The sequence below is a fragment of the Culex pipiens genome, chromosome 3 (genome assembly GCF_016801865.2).
Source record: "Culex pipiens pallens isolate TS chromosome 3, TS_CPP_V2, whole genome shotgun sequence".
Taxonomy (NCBI): domain Eukaryota; kingdom Metazoa; phylum Arthropoda; class Insecta; order Diptera; family Culicidae; genus Culex; species Culex pipiens.
Window position 1 is genome coordinate 127,907,665 of NC_068939.1, and position 27,273 is coordinate 127,934,937.

The 27,273-nt window shown below is 36.4% G+C and overlaps 2 protein-coding genes across 3 annotated transcripts in view; one reads left to right on the forward strand and one right to left on the reverse strand.

Moving 5' to 3' along the window:
- Nucleotides 1–1,792: 1,792 nt before the first annotated feature.
- LOC120427523 (protein KRTCAP2 homolog) lies at nucleotides 1,793–2,526 on the forward strand. Its single transcript, XM_039592392.2, has 3 exons — nucleotides 1,793–1,979; nucleotides 2,039–2,169; nucleotides 2,228–2,526. Exons 1-3 carry the CDS (start codon nucleotides 1,887–1,889, stop codon nucleotides 2,334–2,336), a joined length of 333 nt encoding a protein of 110 aa, XP_039448326.1. The 5' UTR covers nucleotides 1,793–1,886; the 3' UTR covers nucleotides 2,337–2,526.
- An 8,161-nt stretch (nucleotides 2,527–10,687) lies between these two features.
- LOC120430524 (uncharacterized) overlaps nucleotides 10,688–27,273 on the reverse strand; it is a 444,462-nt gene continuing 427,876 nt past the window's right edge. For both annotated transcript variants that reach the window (XM_052711253.1, XM_052711254.1), the window contains exons 12-13: nucleotides 24,551–24,728; nucleotides 10,688–18,714 (exon numbers count right to left, since the gene is read on the reverse strand). In XM_052711253.1, coding sequence (XP_052567213.1) covers nucleotides 15,737–18,714; nucleotides 24,551–24,728 — 3,156 coding nt within the window. In that variant the 3' untranslated portion in view covers nucleotides 10,688–15,736. The remainder of the gene's footprint in view (nucleotides 18,715–24,550; nucleotides 24,729–27,273) is intronic.

Genomic DNA, 27,273 nt, shown 5'->3' on the forward strand with positions numbered 1-27,273 from the left:
TAGGTTGTAATAACGTAACTAAATTTCGTATAAATAAAAAAAAATGGCCATCAAGCTAATGTGAGCTTCAAATTTGGCCCGCCATTCAGAAACTTTGAGCACCCCTGTTATAGATCATAAGAAATATCCAAAAATATTAGAATAAAACAACGAATTTATAATTCAATTAAAAAAAATTTAATGTAAGAAAAATGTATAATTTGTTTTTATGCTATTTTTGCATTTTCGTTACACTAAATATCAATGTTAATTCAAAATATGCCCCAAAAATTTTAGCATAATCAGGGAGCAAAACAAAATTTCAATTCAAATTTTTTATTGATTACACAAATTTATTGGATGGATTGTTCAGATATTGTTTAAGAATGTTTATTTTGTTCATTTCAAATTTAATTAAAAAAAAAAGAAATTTGAGATCACAGACCTAAAAAAGTGAGACGAACTGGTCATGATTCTTTGAATATGTATTACTCTTTTGAACAGCTGCAATCTGCATAACTGTTATTATGCCAAACGGGACAAATTATTTTGAAAATTTAGCTTTAAATTTTAAATTTAAAAATAACTCGTTTCTTCTTCGACCTTCCCCAAAAGTTTAAATCAAATTTGATGGCCTTTCAAAGGAAAAACATACAAACTTTTTAGACAATATTTGAAATTCTTTTTATTTGTTAAAATCAACCACATCAGCTGTTTTATAGCATTAAACTTTGTTTTTTTTTTTACAGTAACTTATGAAGTAACCAGTTATTTCGAGGGCGGCGAAGTCCTTGTAGATAAAAGGAAGACACTAGTGGTTGGTACTAGCAATGGTGGCTGACAGCTTTATAGTCAACTTCGTTTCGAATGAAACTACTTCACAGGCCGCCCCTTTCTTATACATTAATTATAACAGTTATGATACGGTCAAAAGTTTGAAAAATTCCAAGTCTCATAGATAAGATAAGGTAAGGCGAGTTTTCCAGCTGACAAAGATAGTTTGCAAAAACCCGGATTTTATATGGAGATTTTCAGCAAAGTTTTGCGGGTTAGATAATATTATTTGGAAATATATTTTAGTTAAAAAGCGTTTTCGATTCAGTATGGCATTCTGAACAAACCTACAGAAAAAATCCGTTGAAATTTGTTCAGAAATGTTCAAAACATAGTATAAAATTCGGTTTTCGTGCTTACTTTTTCATATGTTGGAAATCCCGCCTTAACTTATATAATCCATTTGAATTTGAGGAAAATTTGAATGGAGAAAGACAAAAAATGTATAAGACTTTATTTTAACTCACAAAGCAACACTATTTTCTAAGATGCAAACAGGGGTTCAATGCAGAAAGTATTGCATTTTGGAATTACATTGACATAATTCTACCAAGAGTTTTACAATAAATGCCACGCTGCGCTGAGCGACCTATTCCGATTACATAAAGTTTTAAAAAATGTTGAAATATTCTAGCAAGGTTCATGCTCAGGTTCGTTTCTTTCCTCCCGAGAATCCATTGAAGTCACCGTGGCTGCACCCACAGAAGGGAATCCATTCGTAGTGTGTGTGAGAACTGCCGTCGCCAGAACTGTCAGCCCCCGGTGGGCGTCTTCCACGTCAATCTCGGCCTAGCTTTGCATGTTTTGGGTGGTTGCGGTGAATTCGACCGGTTTATCTGAATATTTAAGTTAAAAGTAGTGGAAAGGTTGAAGAAATTCCAAAGATTAACTTACTTAAGTTAGCTTGAGTCTTATTATAAGTACAGTTATGGGTAAGTAACGAAAACATGCATTAAAACTGAATGTTTATCAACCGGCCTTAATCAATTTTGTTTTCATGTCCAACTCAAGCCGTCCCAACTTCGGTTTCTCTGGTTCTGGCCTCGGTCACGGCCGTGCTGATCTTCTCCGCGATGCAGATGTACCGACCGCTGATCGCTTCGTCCCAGATGGCCACAATCTTCGGAGGATTCCTTGGTTCTTGGCTCTTTATACTGTCTCTTACGGTACTAGTTGTTTGCTTTATTGATTTTCAATGTTTTGATAATGAATTCTGTTTTTTAAGGCCGTTTCCAACCTGGAAACCGTAGTGCTAGGAAAAGGATTCCAGGCTAAACTGTTCCCGGAGGTGGCCTTCTGTCTGATCGGGTCGCTGTTCGCCTGTGGAATGGTTCATCGAGTGTGTGCTACTACTTGGTAATGTTTGTCCGAAAATAATTAATGAAATTAATTCTAATATGAATCCTTATTTTAGCATTCTATTCTCAATTGCGGCTCTGTATTACATCAACAAAATTTCCCAAAAGGTGCACAATGCACCGGTGGTTGTGGACACCTATGCCGGCAAGAAGAAGAAGAAGTGAGCTAGAGAGACAAGACTGCAATTCCAAAGCTGTGTGGAATAGTAACTTGGGAGGGAGCGTACAACAGTAAACTGAACAAAATATCTCAATAGCCATCGCACACCATGTACTGTCTCGTGGTAACGACTATGATTACTAAGCACTAAAATTGTACTGTTTACAATAAAAAAATAACATGACAGAATCATCAGTTCCAGTTTTTTTTTTAAATTTTATTTGAGCAAAGCAAAGCAAAGCAATCCACTTTTACGACCCTCGGGTCTTTTGTGGTCTCTGTTGCAGGTAAACTTATTGGAAATTGGAGGTCTTTCAGGTGAAAATATTTTCGAGACTAAAAAATCAAGTCTGTCATACATAAATTGCCAAAAACCACAAAAAAACTATTTTTTCAACATTTTTATTTTTAAAACCGATGTATCTTCACAAGGATTGGACTTAGGACAATGGTCAATATGGAGGCTTTTATGTAAAACAAGCCTTACCCGACAAACTTCGTTCTGCCTTTTTTTCGTTTGTTGACGTTTTATGATTTTTTGCTTATTCAGCCTCCTGTGATCAAAACGAGGCTGTTTCGTGCTCGGTTTTGGCGAAAAAGGAAAAAAAGAAGTGAAAAATGAAAGAAAACCGGCCAGTTCCGCCGGTGCGCTTGCCCTTGCAAGGCTTGCTTTGATCGGCAGGCTGTTTCGTGCTCGGTTTTGGCGAAAAAGGAAAAAAAGAAGTGAAAAATGAAAGAAAACCGGCCAGTTCCGCCGGTGCGCTTGCCCTTGCAAGGCTTGCTTCGATCGGTAGGCTGTTTCGTGCTCGGTTTTGGCGAAAAAGGAAAAAAAGAAGTGAAAAATGAAAGAAAACCGGCCAGTTCCGCCGGTGCGCTTGCCCTTGCAAGGCTTGCTTCGATCGGCAGGCTGTTTCGTGCTCGGTTTTGGCGAAAAAGGAAAAAAAGAAGTGAAAAATGAAAGAAAACCGGCCAGTTCCGCCGGTGCGCTTGCCCTCGCAAGGCTTGCTTCGATCGGCAGGCTGTTTCGTGCTCGGTTTTGGCGAAAAAGGAAAAAAAGAAGTGAAAAATGAAAGAAAACCGGCCAGTTCCACCGGTGCGCTTGCCCTTGCAAGGCTTGCTTTGATCGGCAGGCTGTTTCGTGCTCGGTTTTGGCGAAAAAGGAAAAAAAGAAGTGAAAAATGAAAGAAAACCGGCCAGTTCCGCCGGTGCGCTTGCCCTTGCAAGGCTTGCTTTGATCGGCAGGCTGTTTCGTGCTCGGTTTTGGCGAAAAAGGAAAAAAAGAAGTGAAAAATGAAAGAAAACCGGCCAGTTCCGCCGGTGCGCTTGCCCTTGCAAGGCTTGCTTTGATCGGCAGGCTGTTTCGTGCTCGGTTTTGGCGAAAAAGGAAAAAAAGAAGTGAAAAATGAAAGAAAACCGGCCAGTTCCGCCGGTGCGCTTGCCCTTGCAAGGCTTGCTTTGATCGGCAGGCTGTTTCGTGCTCGGTTTTGGCGAAAAAGGAAAAAAAGAAGTGAAAAATGAAAGAAAACCGGCCAGTTCCGCCGGTGCGCTTGCCCTCGCAAGGCTTGCTTCGATCGGCAGGCTGCTTCGTGCTCGGTTTTGGCGAAAAACGAAGTGAAAAGAGTTCAGCGAAAAATATCGTCGCAACGAGTTTAACATTTTTGCTGGTTGATATTAATAACATTTCTTTTCCGCGTTTTATTTTATGATGTAACACTCAATTCGAGTATAAAATGATAGATTTTTGTTATTTTCTGTATCGATTCCTGTTTGCTTATATAATTTAGCAGAAGCATTTTTCAAAAAACGGTAGATAACAAGTAGATTTTCTGTTCGGTCGGCTGTTTGAGTTTAAATTTCTTTCATCTTTTAAATTATGTTTAATTCGCATTCCACACAAAATAAGACAATAATTAGGCGAGTTGCATCCTCAAACACCCGATCGTTTGTTTTTATTATTGAAATAAAATATATAACATTATAAATCCTATTCTTTTCCTCGGTACAGCCGGCTGTGCGAGTTTAACCAAAAACAAAATTTAAACCACTTTTTATCAACCCGCAATACCTTTCGAGGTATATCCTAGGGTCCTACCTTTCTACTAACATTGAGTCCAAAACCTCCCTACAAACAACTATACCCCTAAGGTGTCGTAGGGATCCTTGCGCACCTTAGATAGGTGTTTACTAATATTCCTTCCGCTCCCCAAAGGATAGCTTAGACCCGGCAAGGACCCCCTTATGCCCTGGGCTGTATTACACACTCATCAAAAGATGAAGACATGGTATCTCCCGTGTTGGATTATTGTTCCAGATGAGGGTCTAACACAACCAGACCAAACAGTGGGATAAGTGTTGTGGAGCCATCCGTGGATAGGGCGTCCTAAAATGCTAATGCTAATGCTAATGCTAATTCAGCCTCCTGTGATCAAAACATGATTTTACGTAACTTTCTCCATACAATTTGCCGATGCTCCGGAATCGGTTCCAGAGTGGCCCAAGTGTCAATTAGTTAGCGTAAGAACCTTCCTTGGGCGTATACGAACCCAACGCAACAAAAAGCACCTCGATCCGACGCTCCGTATGGAACTGATTCGCGTTCGAACAAAACCGTCGAATTTTTTTATATATATAAGAAGATTGTTAGGAAAATCGATTCCCACGTTCGGTTTTTGAAAATTTTGACGTTAAGAGCACTTTTGAGCAATTCTCTACGAAATCGGTCTTTTTTCTTAAATTTTAATTTTTGTATTTTTTAATCCGACTGAAACTTTTTTGGTGCCTTCGATATGCCCAAAGAAGCCATTTTGCATCATTAGTTAGTCCATATAATTTTCCATACAAATTTGGCAGCTGTCCATACAAAAATGATGGATGAAAATTCAAAAATCTGTATCTTTTGAAGGAATTTTTTGATCGATTTGGTGTCTTCGGCCAAGTTGTAGGTATGGATATGGACTACACTGAAAAAAAATGATACACGGTAAAAAAATGTTGGTGATTTTTTATTTAACTTTTTGTCACAAAAACTTGATTTGCAAAAAAACACTATTTTTATTTTTTTTTATTTTTTTATATGTTTTAGAGGACATCAAATGCCAACTTTTTAGAAATTTCCAGGTTGTGCAAAAAATCTTTGAGTGAGTTATGAATTTTTGAATCAATACTGTTTTTTTTCAAAAAATCGAAAAATTGGTCGCACAAATTTTTTAACTTCATTTTTCGATGTATAATCAAATTTGCAATCAAAAAGTACTTTAGTGAAATTTTGATAAAGTGCACCGTTTTCAAGTTAAATCCAGTTTTAGGTGACTTTTTTGAAAATAGTCGCAGTTTTTAATTTTTTAAAATTAGTGCACAGGTTTGCCCACTTCTGAAAAAAATTTTTTTGAAGGCTGAGAAAATTCTCATTCAATATTACGCCCTTTTTAAAGGTTAGTCTTGGTTAAGAAATTTATATTTTTTTCGAAAAGATCGGAAAATTTCACGAATGTTTCATATTTTAACATTGAAAATCGGACCATTAGTTGCTGAGATATCGACATTAGAAAATGGTGTTTTGTTTGGGTGGGACTTAGAAAATATCAATTTTCCTGTTTTTAAACCTTTGCATGGCAATATCTCAGCAACTAAGGGTCGTATCAACAAAGTTCAAAAGTGCAAAATATAGAAAATTTTCTCAGCTCTTCAAATTTTTTTTTCAAAAGTGGGCAAACATGTGCACTAATTTAAAAAAATGAAAAACTGCGACTATTTTCAAAAAAAGTCAGTGTAGTCCATGTCCATACCTACAATTTTGCCGAAGACACCAAATCGATCAAAAACTTTCTTCAAAAGATACAGATTTTTGAATTTTCATACGTCATTTTTGTATGGCCAGCTGCCAAATTTGCATGGAAAATAATATGGACAAACTAATGATGCAAAATGGCTTCTTTGGGCATACCGAAAGCACCACAAAAGTATCAGCCGGATTAAAAAATACAAAAAAAAATCGAATGACCGAAATCTGAGAGAACTGCTCTTTTCAAAAAAAAAAAAAAAAAAAAAACAGTTTTAGTAAATGATTTTTGTTTCTTCTTAGGAGAGTTGCTCCATCCTAAATTTTTCGTGAGTCCTTTGGTACCATCTTAGGCTATTTCTACAAAAAATTTGAACGTAAAAAAAACGTGGGCTCACCTTCGAATTTGATTTTTAAACATTAAAATCAAAATATTTCATAAAAGTGGCACGTTTTTTTCTTTTAGTGTATTTTTTTTCGAAAAGCCCGTCAAATTTCCTACAAGTTTGTCTTTGACCTCATTTTGGTACGATGCAACGGCTTCGAGATACAGCAATATTAAAAACACTTACGCCCTTCTCAAATGTCATGATCGAGTGTAACTGGCTCCATATACACAAAAATGGCTCATATAAGCCTAGGATAACATGTCTACAAAGTTTCATTGAAATCGGAGAGGGTCGGGTACAACCGATTCCCTATTTGACATGGAATTGCTCTATGATGTAAAATTACCTTAACTTTAGAGGAAAATCAAAATTACCCATTATATGAGGTAAAAATAGACAAACAGGTGTAATATTACACATTTCTTGAGAAAAAAATATATATCTGGGACTGGGCCTAACATTCAATATTACGCCAATTTAAATTTGAGCCTGGATTACAAAATTTTTAAATATTGAATAACGATTTTGAACATTGAAAATTGGAACATTAGTTGCTGAGATATTGGCTTTAGAAAATGTGGGAACGTTTTAATGTGACTTTAAAAAGTTCCATTTTCTTGTTTCATTTCCTATTATTTGCTGTATATCAGCAGCCAGTGGTCTAATCTTCAATGTCCTTGGCAATTTCATTGGAAATTTTCTGAACTTTTCGAAAAAAAATGGAATGGAATGGCACTATTTTTAAAAAAATCGAAAAATTGGAATTTTTCAGTTAAAATTTTAATTGTCTGTATCTTGAAAACGGCTGTATCTGTAAAAACTGAAGTTTTTTTTTTCTATTTTTTCTTAAAAACTCTTTTATTTATTCATAATTTGGGGCCATTTCTTTGTCCATACTTTTCTATGGCTCAAAAGTTGCGTTTTTTGCTCTCTAAAACATATAAGAGCAATTCCAGCTCAAATCAGGAATTTTTCGGATACTTTTGTACCCGACCCTCTTCGATTTCAATGAAACTTTGTAGACATGTTATCCTAGACCTATATAAGCCATTTTTGTGTATATCGAGCCAATAGTACTCGAAAACAACATTTGAAAAGGGTGTAAAGTATTTAAATATTTTTGTATTTTGCAATTTAAAAATTACTGTATCTCGAAGCCGTTACATCGTATCAAAAAGTGGTCAAAGACAAACTTGTAGGAAATTGGATGAGCTTTCCGAAAAAAATAGACTGAAACAAAAATGCACGCCACTTCTATGAGATTTTTCAATTTTTATGTTTAAAAGTTAAATTTAAAGGTGATGTCACGATTTTTTTTCGTTCAAAATTTTTGAGGAAATAGCCTAAGATGTTACCAAAAGACTGACGAAAAATGCAGGATGCTATGTCTCTCCTAAAAAAATACAAAAATCATTTACTAAAACTGTTTTTTTAAAAAGTGGTCTAAAAGTCGAAATTTTCAAAAACCGGTAGTGGGAATCGATTTTCCAGACAATTTTACATAAAAGTCTCTATATTGACCATTGTCCTATGTGCAGTCCTTGTGAAGTTACAGCGGTTTTAAAAATAAAAATGTTGAAAAAATGGGTTTTTTGGTGGTTTTTGGCGATTTCTATATGACAGACTTGGTTTTTCAGTCTCGTAAATATTTTTACCGGAATGCTCGTCCAATTTCCCATAAGTTTGTCTTTGACAGCATTTAAATTGGATGTAAGGGCTTACAGATATAAGCGTAATTACATTGCTAATAACTGAAAATAGAATATTTTTTCAGTGTGGTAGAAGCCTGGATAGTAAATTAGCTTATATCTGTAAGCTCTTACATCCAATTGAAATGCTGTGGAAGACAAACTTATGGGAAATTGGACGAGCTTTCCGGTAAAAATATTTACGAGACTTAAAAACCAAGTCTGTCATATAGAAATTGCCAAAAACCACCAAAAAACCCATTTTTTCAACATTTCTATTTTTAAAACCGCTGTAACTTCACAAGGACTGCACATAGGACAATGGTCAATATGGAGACTTTTATGTAAAATTGTCTGGAAAATCGATTCCCACTACCGGTTTTTGAAAATTTTGACGTTTAGACCACTTTTCAAAAAAACAGTTTTAGTAAATGATTTTTGTATTTTTTTAGGAGAGACATACCAACCTGCATTTTTCGTCAGTCTTTTGGTAACATCCTTAGGCTATTTCCTCAAAAATTTTGAACGAAAAAAAATCGTGACATCATCTTTAAATTTAACTTTTAAACATAAAAATTGAAAAATCTCATAGAAGTGGCGTGTATTTTTGTTTCAGTGTATTTTTTTCAGAAAGCTCGTCGAATTTCCTACAAGTTTGTCTTTGACCACCTTTTGATACAACGCAACGGCTTCGAGATACAGTAATTTTTAAATTGCAAAATACAAAAATATTTAAATACCTTACACCCTTCTCAAATGTTGTTTTCGAGTACTATTGGCTCCATATACACAAAAATGGCTTATGTAGACATAGGATAACATGTCTACAAAGTTTAATTGAAATCGGAGAGGGTCGGGTACAAAAGTACCAGAAAAAATCCTGATTTGAGCTGGATTTGCTCATAACATAAATCAAATATTAAAATTTAAGGAAATAGAATTTATGTATTTTTTTTAAATACTTACCTGTACTTATGTAATGTTTTCAAATATGAATTATTCCATTGAAAAAAAATACTCCACAAACTTTTTTTAATTCGTAAAAATATGAACTAAACTTAGATTATTTCATTTTTAAGAAAATAATCTAAGTTTAGAAAAACCAAAATTTATTTTTTTATAAATTTTCACTGTGTTTCCACCAAATTTAAGTTTAGCTTTTTAGGATCATGATTTTTTTTAGAAAATGAATATACCAAAAAGAAATTATGAGATTTTTTCAGCATTATGCTGATAAGAGGATAATTTCGCTTGAAACAAAGTTTCAGAAATAAACGCAAATTCAATAAAAAAAGGATGCTGCAAATATTTATCAAAAAATATATCTTGTCTTAAAATTTAAATCTCGGAATAAAAATGTATTTTTTCATAAATTTCAATATTTTGAAGAAATTTGAAGAACAGTGAATAGAAATTTATTCAAAAGATCTTTTTCTACATTGTTTAAATTTTTTAGTATATTTGATTTTTTTTAAATATTTTGTAAAAAAAGAAAATATAATTCAACAAATATTAATAGCATGATCTGTAATTTATTATTCATGGGTTACACAGCAAAGAATTTCTGTGTAAAATCGCATGCAAAAGCATGCACATCACCTTTGTAAGCAAAAGCATGTAATATTGTATGAGAAAACGTGTACACAAAAAGCATGTACCGAAGAAAAAAATCAGGTCTACTTACCCCAAAATTAGCATCAATCCGGCGAGAGTCATATTCAGATTACCAAGTCCGCGCCCCAACCCACTCGGCTATCTCGCCGCTATGAAAATGGTCGGATCAATGCCAATGTAACAGTAGGTTTTCCGTACGTCGTATATTGTGTTAACTGCATACGATGTATGGGAAACCTACAGCTACATCGGTGAAGATCCAACTATTTTCATAGCGGCGAGATAGCCGAGTGGGTTGAGGCGCGGACTTGGTAATCTAAATATGACTCTCGCCGGATTGATGATAATTTTTGGGGTGAGTGATCTGATTTTTTTTCTTCGGTACATGCTTTTTGTGTACACGTTTTCTCATACAATATTACATGCTTTTTCTCACAAAGGTGATGTGCATCGGATTTTTTGCTGTGTAGTTAGGGAAAGTGATATCCACAAGTGGCGTTCGAAAATAAAAAAAAAACTTCTTTTTTAATAATGTTAACTAATTTTATTAGTTACTTATCTACACGTTTTCGGATCTCAGCCAATGCCACACGTCCAATTGAGTTACTTTGCCGGCACAACAAAGCAGTTTTATCATTTTCGCGCCACTGATTTGCTCATTATGTTTATTTCCACTACAATAGATTTTGTTGTTTTCTTTTATTTTTGGGTTATTTTTTTCTTTTGTTTAATTCAACTGAAAATTTTGATGACGATGATATTTTTTTGTTGATATTTTTGTTTGTTCCAATCTGATATTTTAGCTGACTTTTTTTCGTCGCGAACTCGAACGTTTTTTTCCCTTAGACTACGAAGATTAAAATTAGTAGGAAAAGTTAGAAATAATATCATACGACGGGGATTACTTCCTAGTTTAGTTTGCTCCGTTTTTAGACTGTTTATTGTTTTTTTTTTCAATTCTTTTCTGGAATGATGTGATCGTTAGAATCGCGTGATTCGGACTGTTTAGCTGGATTGGTTGGAATAATATGAATTAGGGTGGTTCAATAACTTGCTGACTAGGCTGAACTCTCTTTCAAATTGGTCGGTTTGGTTTTTTGTTTGTGGTGATTTCTGGGTCGGTTGGAAAACTTAAAATTTAAACTTTTCTTAGCCAAGCATAAATAACAACAAGATAAAAGCTTTTAAAAATTAAAACAACAAGCATTACCAACTATCTTGATTCTAGATTGTTAAACTAAAAGCATTTTAAAAATATAATTGTTGGATGACACGCGGAGAATTCTTCAAATGTTTTTAAAACAGTTTGATTGTTTGCTTTCTTCATTTTTTTCTAGTACATGTACCTGTTTTGCTTATATGACACTGAATAATATTTGTGATTTTTTTAAGGGGGGGAAATTGGGGACAATTAGGATAATTCTGATATTTTTGGTGGATATGAATTTGGTAGGAGTTCGACTGATATGGCCCAAATATTGTTTGAACTTACGATTCATTCGACAAAATTATTTTAAAATATCCTACAATAATGAAACGCTGGTCAGTTTTGTTTTCCAATTCTGATTTTTTTACAACTGCCCTTACGACTCTAAATCTTACAAAACTATCATTTGAGTTGCTCAATATATTGTCGCACATTGAACAGAGAGAGCGAGTTAATGGGATATGAATGTTATTGCGAATCAATTAATTAATTAACCCCCTCATTATTTGACATTAAACATTGTTGGCTTCGAAGGGGTGGTCAGAAAAAAAAATCAATCATGCTGCGACATTCAGCTTCATTAACAATGTGACTTATTTGTTATTTGGTTAGCATTTCACCCTTCTGCTGCTGCTGCTACTGTTTGCACATCAATTGATTCATTAGCTACTAGTTTATTTTCACAATCATTATTGATTCCCGCCGAGTATTTCGTCATGATGCAAAGTATTTATTATACAACAACCCCCTTCTCTCTCTCAATCATCGCCCTACGCTAATTAGTCGCAAATAATTATGCCATCATAATTACACAGGCTTTGACGCGAAATTGAATTTTCAACTCGCAATTTATCTCGATTTTAGAGCGAGATGATCATTTTTCGGGCCATGACACTTTGTTCGCTCTTATTGTGTTGATTGATTTTGCGCCCTTGTTAAATGCTACCCGCTAGAAAATTGGTTTTTGCCTTTTCAGCTTATGATGTGTGACGCATCAATTTATATTCTTTGTCATCATTGATGGTTAGTGCATGCGATTAATTTGCTTCACACACACACACGGCTATTTTACAGTGTTCAGATTTGCGGATTTTAAATGATACACAAAGTTGTGAATCATTATCTGTAACGATTAAAATTAGATTCTCCTACGCTCTAGCTGTTTAATCATGTGTCAACGCCTGCAGAGAGTGTCAACTCAAATATTTCAATAGTTAATAATATAATAATAATCTAATTATCGCTACAAACTACACGAGTGTATCAATGTAGGTTTCAACACGCTTGCCTGGAATTGAAAGCTCTGTTTTCTTTTTTTCTAAACCTTTTAAACTATGGGAAGTGAGGAAATTGGTGCTCAGATTAGTGTTTTGACTGGGCTATACGAAAATTGCACTGATACTTAATTTTTTTTTTTTTGCGTTTTAAAAGGATAAAGTTTATGACAGCTTCAAAAATCATGTTTCAATTATAAATTCAACACAAACTTTTCCGTTTTTCTAAAAAACAAATCTCTGAAATGCAATAGACTTGAAACTCATGGAAAGAATCTTGAAATCTCTGATAGAAATGATGCAGACATGATTATTTTTCAATCGAATTTCTTGGAACTGGCTGAACGAATTTTGGCCGGATTTGTTCCGTTCGATCCGGTTTGGGGTCTTATAAATGCTAAAATTTTCATAAAAAAACGTATTTTTTTTAAATGCTCATAATTTCATAATTTGCAACATGGTTATCAAAGAATTGAAATTTATTATGCATTTTCGTTGCTTTAGAGTTTTTGGAAATCATTAATACCGTATCTCTTTGAAAAAAAGAAAAACTCAAAATTTTATAATTTGCTATAGGGGATCAAACGATTCTAAATATTTAAAACAGTGAATTTATGTTTTTTTTCAAATAGGATAATCTAATTTTCACAAAATACCTTATTTTATTTGCAATATGGGTATTTGAAATTTCGCATGCATTTTCACTAAATTGAAGTTTTATAAGTCTCATCTAAACATTCCCACATTTTATAATGCCAATATCTCTGCAACTAATGGTCCAAATTTAAAAAATGAAACATCTAGGCGATTTTTTTTAGCCGGGCTTATATTTTAAAAAGCCCAAACATTCAAATTAAAAAAAAAAACATTCGAAAAGATTATAAAAATTGACAGATATTTAATTTTTCAAATATTTCAGGAATGGACAATCATGGACATTATTTAAAAAAAATCAAAAAACGGGAATTTTTCAGTTAAAATTAAATTTTAAGTGGCTATATATTGAAAACTGTGCACTTTATTAAAAAATATGTTGAGTACTATTCGATTGCAAATTTGATTTTATATTAAAAACAGAAGCCAAAAGAATTTTTGGACTAAATTTTTTTTTGTTTTCAAAAAACGCTTTTTTTTTTAAAAAAATATAACTCAGTGGCATCGTATACGATTCTTCATCAAGAGAAATTCTTTTGACGCTGATCAAGAGACAAAATCGAAAGGGAACATGCCAATCCTCTCTCGTGCACGACAAATCGGTTAAAGGAAACTGAAAGATTATCATCACCTGGATTATTCAGCGGAACATCGATTTCACTACTACACTTCGTCGCCATCGTGCTAACTTGTCGTACGTGCATTTTGGGCCAAATTGAGTTAAGAACGCCATTTTGTGCAGCTCACAATGCCTCACCTTTTGACCTTCACAGATCCCCAAAATTCGATTTCAATCCTGAGATATTCAACAAAAACCGAAAAAACTCCGTGCATTTTTGTCACTTTACATATGAAAGTAGTTTCAATCTTGTCGTGCTATCTTGTCACTCCATGGAAATTGATGTAAGTGCGACAAAAGGCCAAAGGGATTTCAGGCCAGGAAAGTCAGGATGCGTTTGTCGCACGTACAAGCTAGACTACCGTAAACATTTGTAATTATAACTCGGGACTCCAGCAACCAACTTCAACCAAACTTTGGGACAATGCATAGAATGGTCAGCCAAACAAAACGTGTTTGTTATTGTTTACATTGCGTGCTCTCGTTTTTGTATATTCAAGGTCAAACATTAAAACGCGTTTTTCTCGGAACGTCAAAATGGCGGGTGCGACAAGATAGCACGACGACGTCGACTTGCAGGTGTAATGTCACACAATGTTTGTATACAAAATGAAATAAATCAATTTAAATGATGCTAACAATGAAAATCGCATAGAAATCATTCGCTGTTTGATGTTTTCGAAAAGTTCGGGAGCGATTTTCTTTTGCTTGTTTCGTCTCCTCTCTCTTTCGCAGTTGAAAAAAGTTCGCAAACGAAAAAGATTTTTTTTTGCGATTATTCCATCCCTGCTCAGCGGCAACATTTTTGTCTATACTTTTCTATGGCTCAAAAGTTGCGGTTTTTTGTCCCTTGAAGCATAAAGCTTTCTAGGCCCAGTGAAAACAAATTAACCCAAAACTTACGAACTTCTCGTCACAGTGTCCTAATGCAAACAATGATCGAGCGCCAGCTGTCACAGCCCTGTGAAGTATGTTGGCTGACATATCGGGCGGTCAGTCAAAAAAATCCAGCTGGAAGTCGCATGACAAAAAACTTTTGCAAGAAAGATATAGCAGATCTGATGCAAACAAACCCCATCTACCATGTAAACATTCTTTGAATGTGTTGGTAAATTTCCGACTAGAAAGCCTTATATATATATAAATATATATATATATATATATATATATATATGGATTCTGATATTTAGTGTGTAAACAAATTAATTTAACAATCGTCAGATTTTTTCCGTGTAGCTATTTTTTCTGAATAGTCCTCATCAATACCTACAACTTTGCGAAAACACCTAATCGATCAGAAAAAAATCCTTCAAAAGATACAGATTTGCGAATATTTACGTACCATTTTTGTATGAACAGCTGCCAAAATTGTATGGAGACCTTTTTGGGTGTATGATTTATTAAATTTTGTATGCATTTTCACTTATTTTAGAGCATTTTTTTTTGAAAAATACTCAAATGTTCATAAACAAATTTTCATAAAAAATACTAAAATTTTCATAAAATGTGTATCAAACTATTCAAAATTTTGTATGCATTTTCACTGTTTTAAAGTTTTCTGAATAAAATACTTAGATTTTAACGAAACTCCGTATTTTTTGAAAGTATAATTAGCAATTTGGGTATCAAACGTCACCGAAATTGTGCAGAATGATGCATAATGGCCTAAATCGTTAGAGGCTGCCAAAAATAAAGAAAATCTGTACAGATTTGACGATTTTGAAGAACAAAATTTCGGTTTAGGGTTATTTGAAGAAAGACTCAAATCTCAAAAAAAGATTTGATGTAAACTATAAAAAGGCATTTTTTAAATTTCACAAAAAAACCTAAAAGCAATTGAGATATTGATAAAATAATTCAAACAAAATGTTAGTCTTGATATGGATTTAAGTTCTTTCAAAAACACTCATCTGAACACCGATTCCTACTTACCCCACTAACAAAATATCTTCTAGTGTATTAGACTTATTTAAAAACCAGTTCGATCAAACGAACAAAATGCAGATCAAACCAAGAAACAATCGTATCCCTAGACTAGTTCAACTAACAAACAACAACTTTCTTCAACTTAAAATCTCCTACATTCACAATTAATTTACTCAAAAAAGTTAATCTCAACAACTTCGCCCTCTTCTTCCTCCTGCTATGTACAAACTCCACACCCTGCCCGACTGACACAACCCTAGGGCGAAAAGACGCGCAAACTACGCAGCAGTGTTGCCAGCACGTTCGCCAGACACTCGGCGTGCAGCGCCAACTGTCCCGCCCCAAGTGGTCCCACCTTGACACAGGCCAACTCCCGGAAGCTGGAGGCCACGTCGTGCACTTTCAGGACGATGTTCCGGGTTTGGAGGGGGGCCGAGGTGTACCGGGTCAGGTCCTGGGCCAGCTCGGTGATGCGACGGAGTGCCGAGAGGCAGGCCGTTAGATGTTCCGGGAGATGGGTTAGGTTGGCGTCGGACATCGAGACAACCAGGTGTTTGGACGCGGTGACGAGGTGCAGCGATTGGTCGGTCAGTTCGTCCTTGGCCTGTTGGAACTTTTCCTCGTCGATGCTGGTGCCACCGCCGGCGGTTTGCGCGGCCGAACACATGGCGGCCACCTGGTCCAGCTTGACGAGGAGACCCGCCATGGCGACGTCCGTTTTGGCCATCAGCGTGTCCACGTTGAGGACGTGGCCGTTTTTGTTCGAAAGAATGGGCGAGCTGGGGTTGCTGCCGAGGCTGGTTTTGCGTGACAGCTGTGGCGAGCAGAGTAGTGACAGCTGGGGCTTCTGGTCGGCGGCGGGATTTTTGAGACAGACGGGCGGGCAATCGCTGTGCGAACGGTAGTGGCCGTTTTGGCGGTTCTGCGGGATGGGCGATTGTGGTGGCTGGGGGGATCTGCTGCCTTCCTGGGGCAGGTCGTCCCGATTGAAGGCGCGTTCAATTTCCCTGTAACAGTTGGGATTGCGGTGAAAGTGGGGCGAACCGATTCCGGCCGTTCGGATGGGCGAGTTGTTGGCGGAATTGGTGGCGGTCAGGGTGTACGAGGTGACGACGGGGTTTTTCAGGATGGGGACTGGGCTGCGAATGCAGGGCTTGAGTGGGACCGGAGGTAGTGGAGGCTTCTTCGGTGGTAACGCGGACAGGATCACCGGAGGCGGGGAAGAGGCGGGCTTCTCGAAGCGCGGTGGTAGCGACGGCGGATCCGCTGGGTAGTGGTTTCCGTTGATCTTGGGAGGTGACCGAAGTGGGGAGTTCAGCTTCAGCTGCAACTCTACACTCTTTGGGGGTCGTTGCGGCGGACTGGACTCGTTCACCGCGTTGTGAGGACATCGTTTTGGGGGAAGCGCCGGATCGGTGCCATTTACCTGCTCCGCACATTCTTCAGTCTTTTCTTTCTTGGATTTTGTACAACAGGAAAAGGGTCCCTTGCGTTCGACCGTTGGATACTCGATGACGTGACCGTTGGTTTTCGGTTCCGACTTGGCGTTAGCGTTAGCGTTGGCCGCTTCCGAGTTGCTGTACAGGTCGTACTCGTTGGAAGCGGGCTGTTTGTCGTCCGTCGGCGGGTAGTACACCTCAAACCGGGACTTGTCGTACTTGGCCAGCAGGTTTGCGGCGTTGGTTTCGATTCGAGGCTTCGGGATGGGTGCGACCTCCGGCTGTGGGGCTATGACGTGGTTGAGGTTCCGCGCGTTGTTGTTGTTATTGTTCGCTGCGAGTTGCAGCAGGTTGGTAGGTTTGGTTTTCAGTGCTGGTTTAGGTTTGGTCGTGCCAGGGTGATCGCTACTGTCGGCTAGTCCCGGTGGGGGTGGAATGATGTACGACAGAATCTCCTCCGGGGTCAACTCTACGGCGGGGGTAATCTTCTGGGTTGGGGGTTCGATCGTTACCTTTTTCAGAAACTCCTCCAGATCGCCGACGACGCCGTCCACGGTGTCAACGGGCCTGCTCGATCCATCGTCGAATCCCGACGGAGGAACGCTGATCAGGTTCAGGTTGTCCAGCTCGTCCGGTGTTTGAGGAGGCGGTATCGACCTCAGATCGATGATGTCCGGATCGGTTTCGATCATCGTATCATCCCCAATCTCGTACCCGTACAGCTCAGCAATCTTCTTCGCTGCCAGGTCCGTATTCCCAGCCCCATCGCTAGCTTCCTTCAACTGACGCAGATATTCCTTCAAGTTCATATCCTTTGTATCACAACCAATGACCGAGCTGTCCGGGCTGTGCAGCCCGAAGCTCGTCCGTAAAGTCTTATTTCTTAGGCTACTCTGGGGAGGCGTTTGGCTCGAGTTCTTGTGGATTGGCGAACTATTCGGCGTGTACAACGACTCCGAATCACTCTCACTCTGCGACAGATCATTCCCAAGCGCTTGCAACTCGCTCAATATCTGACTCAACCCCTGAACCTTCCGCTGACTCTTGGGCGTACTCTGCGCCGAATTGTTCTCCAGCTGCCCATTAACCTCACTAAACGGTGCCGTATAAATCGAGTTCAACCCCTTGGCGATCCCGTCCAACCCCTGGTTGATCGTCTCCGTGAGCAGCGTCAACGAATCGCTATGCCGCAACACCCCCGGCGCATCTTCGTTCGACGACTGCTTGCTACTGTTCATACTCTCGCAGTCACTCTCCACATCCACCGACGTCTCCCGCCACAAGTTCAACTTCCCCGGCCTCACATCAAACTCGTGACAGTACTCCCCGTGCTCGTTCAAGTACCGCTCCGAACTCTCCACCATCTTCTGCATCTCCGCCACCCTCCGCAGCACCTCCTCGTTCCTCGCCTCGGACATGCTCAGCTTCGCGTGACTTCCGCTTCCCCCACTCCCGGTCCGTTCCAACCCGTCCCGAGTCACCCTCGCGCCACCACCAACCTCAAAGCCGTACTCGTCCAACCCCTTTAGGTTCTTGTTCGAAGTCAGCGTGTTGTTCATGTTTCGGTCGCAATCGTCTCCGACGGTGGCGCCGGAAATGGACCCGGATTTCGGCGGAAGGTAGACCGTCTTGGTGGAGTGGTACGGCGGTGGCATCAGGAACGCCATGCTGTGGGTTTGCTTCTCCGACGGAAGGTAACTCCAGCTGGCGTGCACGACCGTGTGCTGGGACAGGTAGGGCGGGGCGATTTCTTCTACCGTTGGTTCGCGTTCCTGCTCCAGCGGGAGCTCTTTGCCTGTGTGTGGGTGGTGGAGGGAGAGAGAGAAAAAAAAGTTAATGTTTTGAGGTTTTGTTTGGAAATAGTCTTCTTTTTATGTTTTGAAAGGTTTTGATTTTGGAATTATTATCGATTTTTTATTTAAATTCTGATTACCTGAAATAGTTTTAGTCCACATGAATTACAGTTTTTTCTTACATTTGGATATATAATTTTCCAAACAAAAACATTTTTATAATTTTTAATTCATGAAATTTTTAACATCATTGATTTCATTTTGTCTTTATACATATGTATAGTTAGAAATGTTTTTTATTATTATTAAACTATTTCAGTTTTGAGTATATTTATGTGTAATTTACTAAACTAAAAACATATTTTATGCTTTTGAATTCTTTTATCTATCTCCTTAATCTTCATTATTTTTGTCGAAAACTTAAATATTTGTCTTGTTCATTTAAAGTCATTGAAATAAAAATTCATTTTTTTAACTTTTTATTTTTGATTTATCTTTTTCTAAGGATTCTTTACATTCCAAAATATACAAAAGCACCTATTAATAATAAAAATCGCAAAAAATACTCTTACAAAAAAAATCAATGGACAAAAAATAGAGAATGTCATGCATTGTCTAAAAATATTTTGATCCACCGAAATAAAGAAATTTTTAGTTCACTCTACAAGATTTAGAGTGGCTAAAATAGTTTGATTTCTTAATTACGTCAAAATCATCAAAATACATTTATAATTCCTATATTTAATGACTATTTAAATTTTCTAAATTCATCTTTCAATGTTCATATAAGAGAGCAGTTCTCTACGGAATCGGTCTTTTTTCTTTAATTTTAATTTTTGTATTTTTTAATCCGGCTGAAACTTTTTTGGTGCCTTCGGTATGCCCAAAGAAGCCATTTTTTTCAATTCGGTTTTATTAGTGAATAATCATGTTACAATAAGTTCTTTTGCAATTCATAACAGAGTTTTGGAGTTCCTTTCAGCTGTGTGTTAAATCTCAATCCATTTTGGAAACAATTATTGCTTATGACTAAGAGATTATCAAGAGTAAGAAAAAATATAGAAAAAACTTACTAAATTTGTAAAGGAAAGGGGATAGAAATAGAAAAAGCTTACACTAGATCACAGTTTTTTTTTATTTATAGTAGACGTGCTTGATCATCAGCTCCCCGAGGGCCAGAAATTGCTCCGCCTTGTTACGGCAGGTCCGAAACCGCGTCATCATCTCCCCCGCGAGAGCAAAAAACTCCGGCAGTGTAAAGAGATCTTCCCCAGTGACTCCTTGCTGGGCCGCATCGCCGCTACCGGCAGCGACCACACTTGCAAACGATCGCCCCCATCCAGGAGGGAACGCTGGGTTGTCCGCTGGAACCGTACGCTGGCCAGCTGCAGGAAAGGCTGCGCTTGTACTTCGCTGAGGAGAGTGGGATGCTGCTGCTTTTTTCTTCCTCTTTTCCTGCTCCTCGAGGTAGAACTTGCGCGCGACGCATCCGCGGTAATTACCGGTATGGTTACCGTCACAGTTCGCGCACTTTACGCGCGGCTTGGTTTGTTCTGCGTTTTCCCCCAAGTCCGCCTTTCGTGGCAGTGCGCACGCCTCCGAGAGATGTGACTCACCGCACTTCACGCAGCGGGGCCGGAGGTTGCAGTTCCGCGAGCCGTGGCCGAATTTAAAGAAGCCATTTTGCATCATTAGTTTGTCCATATAATTTTCCATACAAATTTGGTAGCTGTCCATACAAAAATGATATGTGAAAATTCAAAAATCTGTATCTTTTGAAGGAATTTTTTGATCGATTTGGTGTCTTCGGCAAAGTTGTAGGTATGGATATGGACTACACTGAAAAAAAATGATACACGGTTAAAAAAAATTTTGGTGATTTTTAATTTAACTTTTTGTCACTAAAACTTGATTTGCAAAAAAACACTATTTTTAATTTTTTTTTATTTTTTGATATGTTTTAGAGGACATAAAATGCCAACTTTTCAGAAATTTTCAGAATGGGCAAAAAATCTTTGACCGAGTTATGATTTTTTGAATCAATACAGATTTTTTCGAAAAATCGAAATATCGGTCGCAAAAAATTTTCAACTTCATTTTTCGATGTAAAATTGAATTTGCAATCAAAAAGTACTTCAGTGAATTTTTGATAAAGTGCACCGTATTCAAGTTATAGCCATTTTTCGGTAACTTTTTTGAAAATAGTCGCAGTTTTTCATTTTTCTTAAATTAGTGCCCATGTTTGCCCACCTTTGAAAAAAATATTTTTGAAAAGCTGAGAAAATTCTCTATATTTTGCTTTATTGAACTTTGTTGATACGAACCATAGTTGCTGAGATATTGCTATGCAAAGGCAAAAAAACAGGAAAATTGATGTTTTCTATGTCTTACCCGAACAACCCACCATTTTCTTTTGTCGATATCTCAGCAACTATAGGTCCAATTTACAATGTTAAAATATGAAACATTCGTGAAATTTTCCGATCTTTTCGAAAAAAATATTTTCAAAAATTTAAAATCAAGACTAACATTTTAAAAGGGCGTAATATCGAATGTTTGGCCCGTTTGAAATGTTAGTCTTGATTTTAAATTCTTGAAAATTGTTTTTTTTCGAAAAGATCGGAAAATTTCACGAATGTTTCATATTTTAACATTGTAAATCGGACCTATAGTTGCTGAGATATCGACAAAAGAAAATGGTGGGTTGTTCGGGTAAGACATAGAAAACATCAATTTTCCTGTTTTTTTGCCTTTGCATAGCAATATCTCAGCAACTATGGTTCGTATCAACAAAGTTCAATAAAGCAAAATATAGAGAATTTTCTCAGCTTTTCAAAAATATTTTTTTCAAAGGTGGGCAAACATGGGCACTAATTTAAGAAAAATGAAAAACTGCGACTATTTTCAAAAAAGTTACCTAAAAATGGCTATAACTTGAATACGGTGCACTTTATCAAAAATTCACTGAAGTACTTTTTGATTGCAAATTCAATTTTACATCGAAAAATGAAGTTGAAAATTTTTTGCGACCGATATTTCGATTTTTCGAAAAAATCTGTATTGATTCAAAAAATCATAACTCGGTCAAAGATTTTTTGCCCATTCTGAAAATTTCTGAAAAGTTGGCATTTTATGTCCTCTAAAACATATCAAAAAATAAAAAAATTAAAAATAGTGTTTTTTTGCAAATCAAGTTTTAGTGACAAAAAGTTAAATTAAAAATCACCAAAATTTTTTTTAACCGTGTATCATTTTTTTTCAGTGTAGTCCATATCCATACCTACAACTTTGCCGAAGACACCAAATCGATCAAAAAATTCTTTCAAAAGATACAGATTTTTGAATTTTCACATATCATTTTTGTATGGACAGCTACCAAATTTGCATGGAAAATTATATGGACAAACTAATGATGCAAAATGGCTTCTTTGGGCATAACGAAGGCACCAAAAAAGTTTCAGCCGGATTAAAAAATACAAAAAAAAAATCGAATGACCGAAATCTCAGAGAATTGCTCTTGAGCAATTTTCCCAAGAATGAGCTTTTTTAGGAATTTTTTATTTAGTTTTATTTTTATTTGGATGAAACTTTGTTTGCACCTTTTCTATGGCATTTGGTATCATTAATTCGTTTAAAAAATTATTAATATAATTAAAACTATCTGATTGATTAACAAGAAACAAACAAATTTTCTGATTTATTTGGTTTTTGCCAAAGAAACCTGTAGAAAATATTTAGGACATCTCAGAAAAAATAGCAAAACTTTTTAAAAAAATTACCCATTTTATAAAATCGACATTTCTTACAAAATATTGAATTGCAAAAAAAAATAAACATTTCATTTATTTATTTTTTTAATATTTTGTCACTGTTATACCATTTTAAATGCGAGTTTCTATTAAGTTTTGAAAGTATTTTTTTTTCGAAAGAACGAGAAATTTTAAGATTTGATCACGCAATTTGCAGAGTTTACGTCACTCAAAAAAGCGGAAAAACGAAAAAAAAACTTCATTATTCCTGTTTGCTTTTCAAAATTGTTCAACTCTCTTAAAATAAATTAGTTTAATTTTTGCAACAAAATGAATCATACCATGCCAGATGCAGCCTTTTTTTTTGGAAAATTGGCAACACTGCCAAATGATTTTTGACCAACTTGTGTCATTTTTGTCATCACCATATAAAAACATTAGATTTTTCGAATATGGTTGTTTTGCGCAATTTACTTTTCAATTCAATTCAATTCGGTTTTATTTGTGAATAATCAAGTTACAATGAGTTCATTTAGGTACGCAACAGAGTTTTGGTGTTCCTTTCAGCTGTGTTTTACATCGTAATTCAATCGAAAAATTATTACTTATAACTATGGAATAGACAAGAGTAAGAAAAAGTTTTCAAAAAACTTACAGAAAGGCAATTTACATTTTTATGTGAAAAATCGTATATTTTGCCAAAGACACCAAATCGATTAGAAAATCTATTCTCAAGATACAGATTTCAAAATAAAATCAAAATTTAAGGGCACGTGGTTTATGCACGGTCCCCGGGCCAAGCAAAAAAAAAAATTAAGTTACAAGTAATGTTTCACCATTTGAATGAGAAAAAAGTTAAAGAATGCGTTCTACACAAGCCTAGTAGGTTTGCAATAATAAGATTTCAAAATGTCTAAGTATTGACGATTTTTTGCGTTTATGTACGTTTAAATTTAATAAGAATCAAACTATTTTTAGTCGAGCCCCAAAAGCCAAATATTAATTAAAACGCATGACAAAATTGTCAAATTGTTTTCAGTTGGTGATACAACATCAACTTTGAAAAATATTCGCTATAAAGATCTGATTTACAGGGAAATGATTTGCAGAAAAAAAATATTTTAGTAGACTAGTTAATAAAATTATATCTTGTTATTTAATTAGGGTCTATGAAAATATTTTTTCCATGCATTTTTTTTGCGTTGATTTAATATAATTCAATTGTATTTTTAATGTTCAATATAACTTTTTTTTTTACAGCTATTGTGTACATCCTGAGATTTAAGTAACTTCATTGCTACAATAAATTAATTTCCTTTAAATTTTTAAATTCAAATATCTTATGATTGATTTTTTTATCACTGCAATGCTTATTTCTTCGAAATAAACAAATAATCACTCGAAATATAAATTCAAAGTGTAAATAATTAAGATAAAAATGTGTACCAGCAATTCCAGCCGAAATCAGGAATTTATCTTGTAATTTCGTACCCAACCTTCCCAATTTCAATTAAACTATGTAGACATGTTATCTTTATATATAAAAAAAATTCGACGGTTTTGTTCGAACGCGAATCAGTTCAATACGGAGCGTCGGATCGAGGTGCTCTTTGTTGCGTTGGGTTCTTACGCCAAAAAGTGACAAATTGGGCCACTCTGGAACCGATTCCGGAAAGTCTGCAGATTGTATGGGAAAAGTTACGTAAAATCAAATTTTGATCACAGAAGGCTGAATTAGCAAACAAGCATTAAACGTCAGGAAAATTAAAAAGGGCAGGACCTAGGGCAGGACAAAGTTTGCAACGGCTTAGAGATACAGTTAATTTTTAAATTAGGAAATATAAAAATATTTAAATAGATTACGCCCTTTTCAAATGTCATTATCGATTGCAACGGGCTCCATATACACAAAAATGGCCTAGGATAACATGTCTACAAAGTTTCATTGAAATCGGAGAGGGTCGGGTACAAAAGTATCAGACAAAAATCTGATTTGGGCTGGAATTGCTAGTCTGATTTTTTTTCAATTAATAAAATTGTTTTTTTAATAAAATTGTTTTTTGTCAAAACCAAGTTCAGTTCTACTCACCCGCCATCAACCGGTAGTAGCCGGCGAGCACGATGGCAAACTCGCACGCGTCCCGGTCCTCCATCGAGAAGGTGATGACGCGGTCCGGGTTGATGAACACCGTTACCGTGTTCGAGACGTCGTCGTCGCGGGTGACCACGACCCGCGTCAGGTCCTCCAGGTTACAGATGGGCTGCGGCTGTGGATGAGAAGGAGAAAAAATGGGAAAATTGTGGGTTAAGTGATGCTTGAAAATATTGAAAATTCCTTATATTTTTCGAAACCAAACAAAAATGTCTTGAAAAAATAACTATTCATAAAGGTTTTACAAAAGAATGCATCAAATTGTCCTAGAGTTCATGTATTAAATTGCAGTTAGGAAATAATCGAACTTTCTGTCAAATTGAAATTTATTCCCTATTTAATTGCAATCCATGACATGGACCTGGTGTGATCGATGAGTGTAACTTTTCACTCGATGGCAGCACTGGCCAACATGTGCTGTAACGAGAAACTTTTCTCCTCCTAGAGCAACGAACCCAATCAACCTTTGGGCGCAAACTTTTGACCGTTTTGCAAATAGCAGCCAGAATTTTGCATCTGAACACACCCTCAAAACTCGAAAAAGCATCAGCTGCAGAAGCATCCACCCTCTTGTCAACGTTGGCGGGGATATTTAAAACTTTGCTGTGTAACGAAATTTTGATTAAATAAATTTTGCAACCGTGGCATTGGACAGCATCACCACCTGCGGACCGGGTGATTGGGTGGCCCTTGAAAGTTGCATCTTTCATAGTTGGTCAGCAGGGAAACGGAAAACTATTCCAAGTTTCCTAATAGAAAACATAGTTTCTCATAATTTCACTGTCAGCCATTTCGCTGTTGTGGACACAAATTTGGACAGAAAATAACTTGACTTCAAAAAATATCAAAAATAAGGAAATCACATCTTTCCGTTCTTTCAATTTACCACCCACCAAATCCCTGTTTGTGAGCGCGCGCGCGTACCAAACATCATAGTTTGCAAATGGCATTTTCTTGGAGTAAAATTTCCCAAGGAAAAGCGCGGGCCCGCGGCAACGTAAAAAGCTATAAATTCTCATTAAATATTTGTCGTTAGATTTTCGCCAGTTGCACACCTCGCCGTCGTCATCATTGCCGTCAACGGCAGCCTACACCCAGTGGCTGGTGAAAAGTTTTGCATTTGAGCCCCGTCGTTTAATTATGCCCGGAGGCGACGCCATCACCACCAACGCGAACGCGACGTCGTGGATGACGAAAAAGGGATTTTCCCCGGGAAGAGGAACGGCTTTAAGGTAGAGTTTTTTAAGAGTTGGTGGGAAAGTGGGTCAACATGTGAGTTGAAGTTTATTTTCTAAAATTTGAGAAAGAAATGAGAAAATATTAAAAGGTATTTCAATATTTTTTTTAGTTATTTCAATTTTTTAACCTTAACTTTTTTTTCCCTAAATGACAATTCTACAAAGACAATAGCATTACGTCGTTTTTCTTTTTTTCCGTTTTATAAAAAAGGCTGAAACATAAAATCTAGCGTAACAAGCAACAAATCTTTATATTGACAGTTTTGCCTTGACAAAAAGTCTGCATTTTTTAAGTGGATTAAGAAACGTTTTCACCAAAGAAATTATTTTGCATTATTAGTTCGTTCATACAAGTCTCCATACAATTTTGGCAATCGTCCATACAAAGGGCTATTCAAATATTCAAATATCTGTATCTCGAGAACGAATTTTCTGATCGATTTGGTGTCTTCGGCAAAGTTGTAGGTATTGCTTAGGATCCCTCAAAAAAAAAAATAGTAACATTCTAAAAAAAAAAAGTTCTTTACATAAATTTCATACCTTTTTAAGCCTATTTCTATTATCGGCCTATCCACACTTTGATCATGAATTACAGCTTTCATAAAGTGTTTTCGACTGTTCCAAAGTAATAAATAGCTCAAATAAAAGTGAGCAAGCAACTCTCCATTGTTGAAACATCTGAAAATGTTGATTTAATAGCGGAAAACGGTAAAAGTGATTAGAATTGGTCGAACGGCTTAGAGTGATTAAAATGGGTATATTTCCCCTACCTTAAATTGATTTTTTGTTGATAACGTGAGTCTGATTATTTTTAAAAGTCATGGTCAAGCTTGACCAAGCTTGACGGAGATCGGTGGAACCGGTTCCGATGGATCTTATGGTATTTAATATTACCCTAGGATTGTTTTGCATGACTATTAGGGTGTCAAGAATATGGTACTTTTTCTCAACTTTTTCTCAAAACCTCGCTCCAGAAGCTGAATATTGTTCCTTGAGCTATTTTAGGACTCTGGGCCAACTCTGGGCCAAATATGAGCAAAATCGGTCAACATTTACCCATTGATACTCGAAGGTGAAGTTTGTATGGGAAAAATCGAAAAAAATTATGGAAAACCCATTTTTTTACAGTTTGGTCTTCACATTGCGCTACTTCCATCGAAATATTCCCAAAAGTGAGATGCTTATTGGAAATTTCATGCTCTACAATATTGTAGAACATGCCAAAGCTGTAAAACTCGATCATGAAAAGTTATTAGCGATTTAAAACAGTCGTTTTTGCATGAAAAACATTTTTTCTTCAACTTTAGGCTCGGGTATCAATGGGTTAATCTCAACCAATTTCGCTCAAAATTTGCACTTATACCAATTTAAAAAAAACCGGATTTTCCGGTGGCCTGTAATTTGATTCAAAAGTTTTGAATG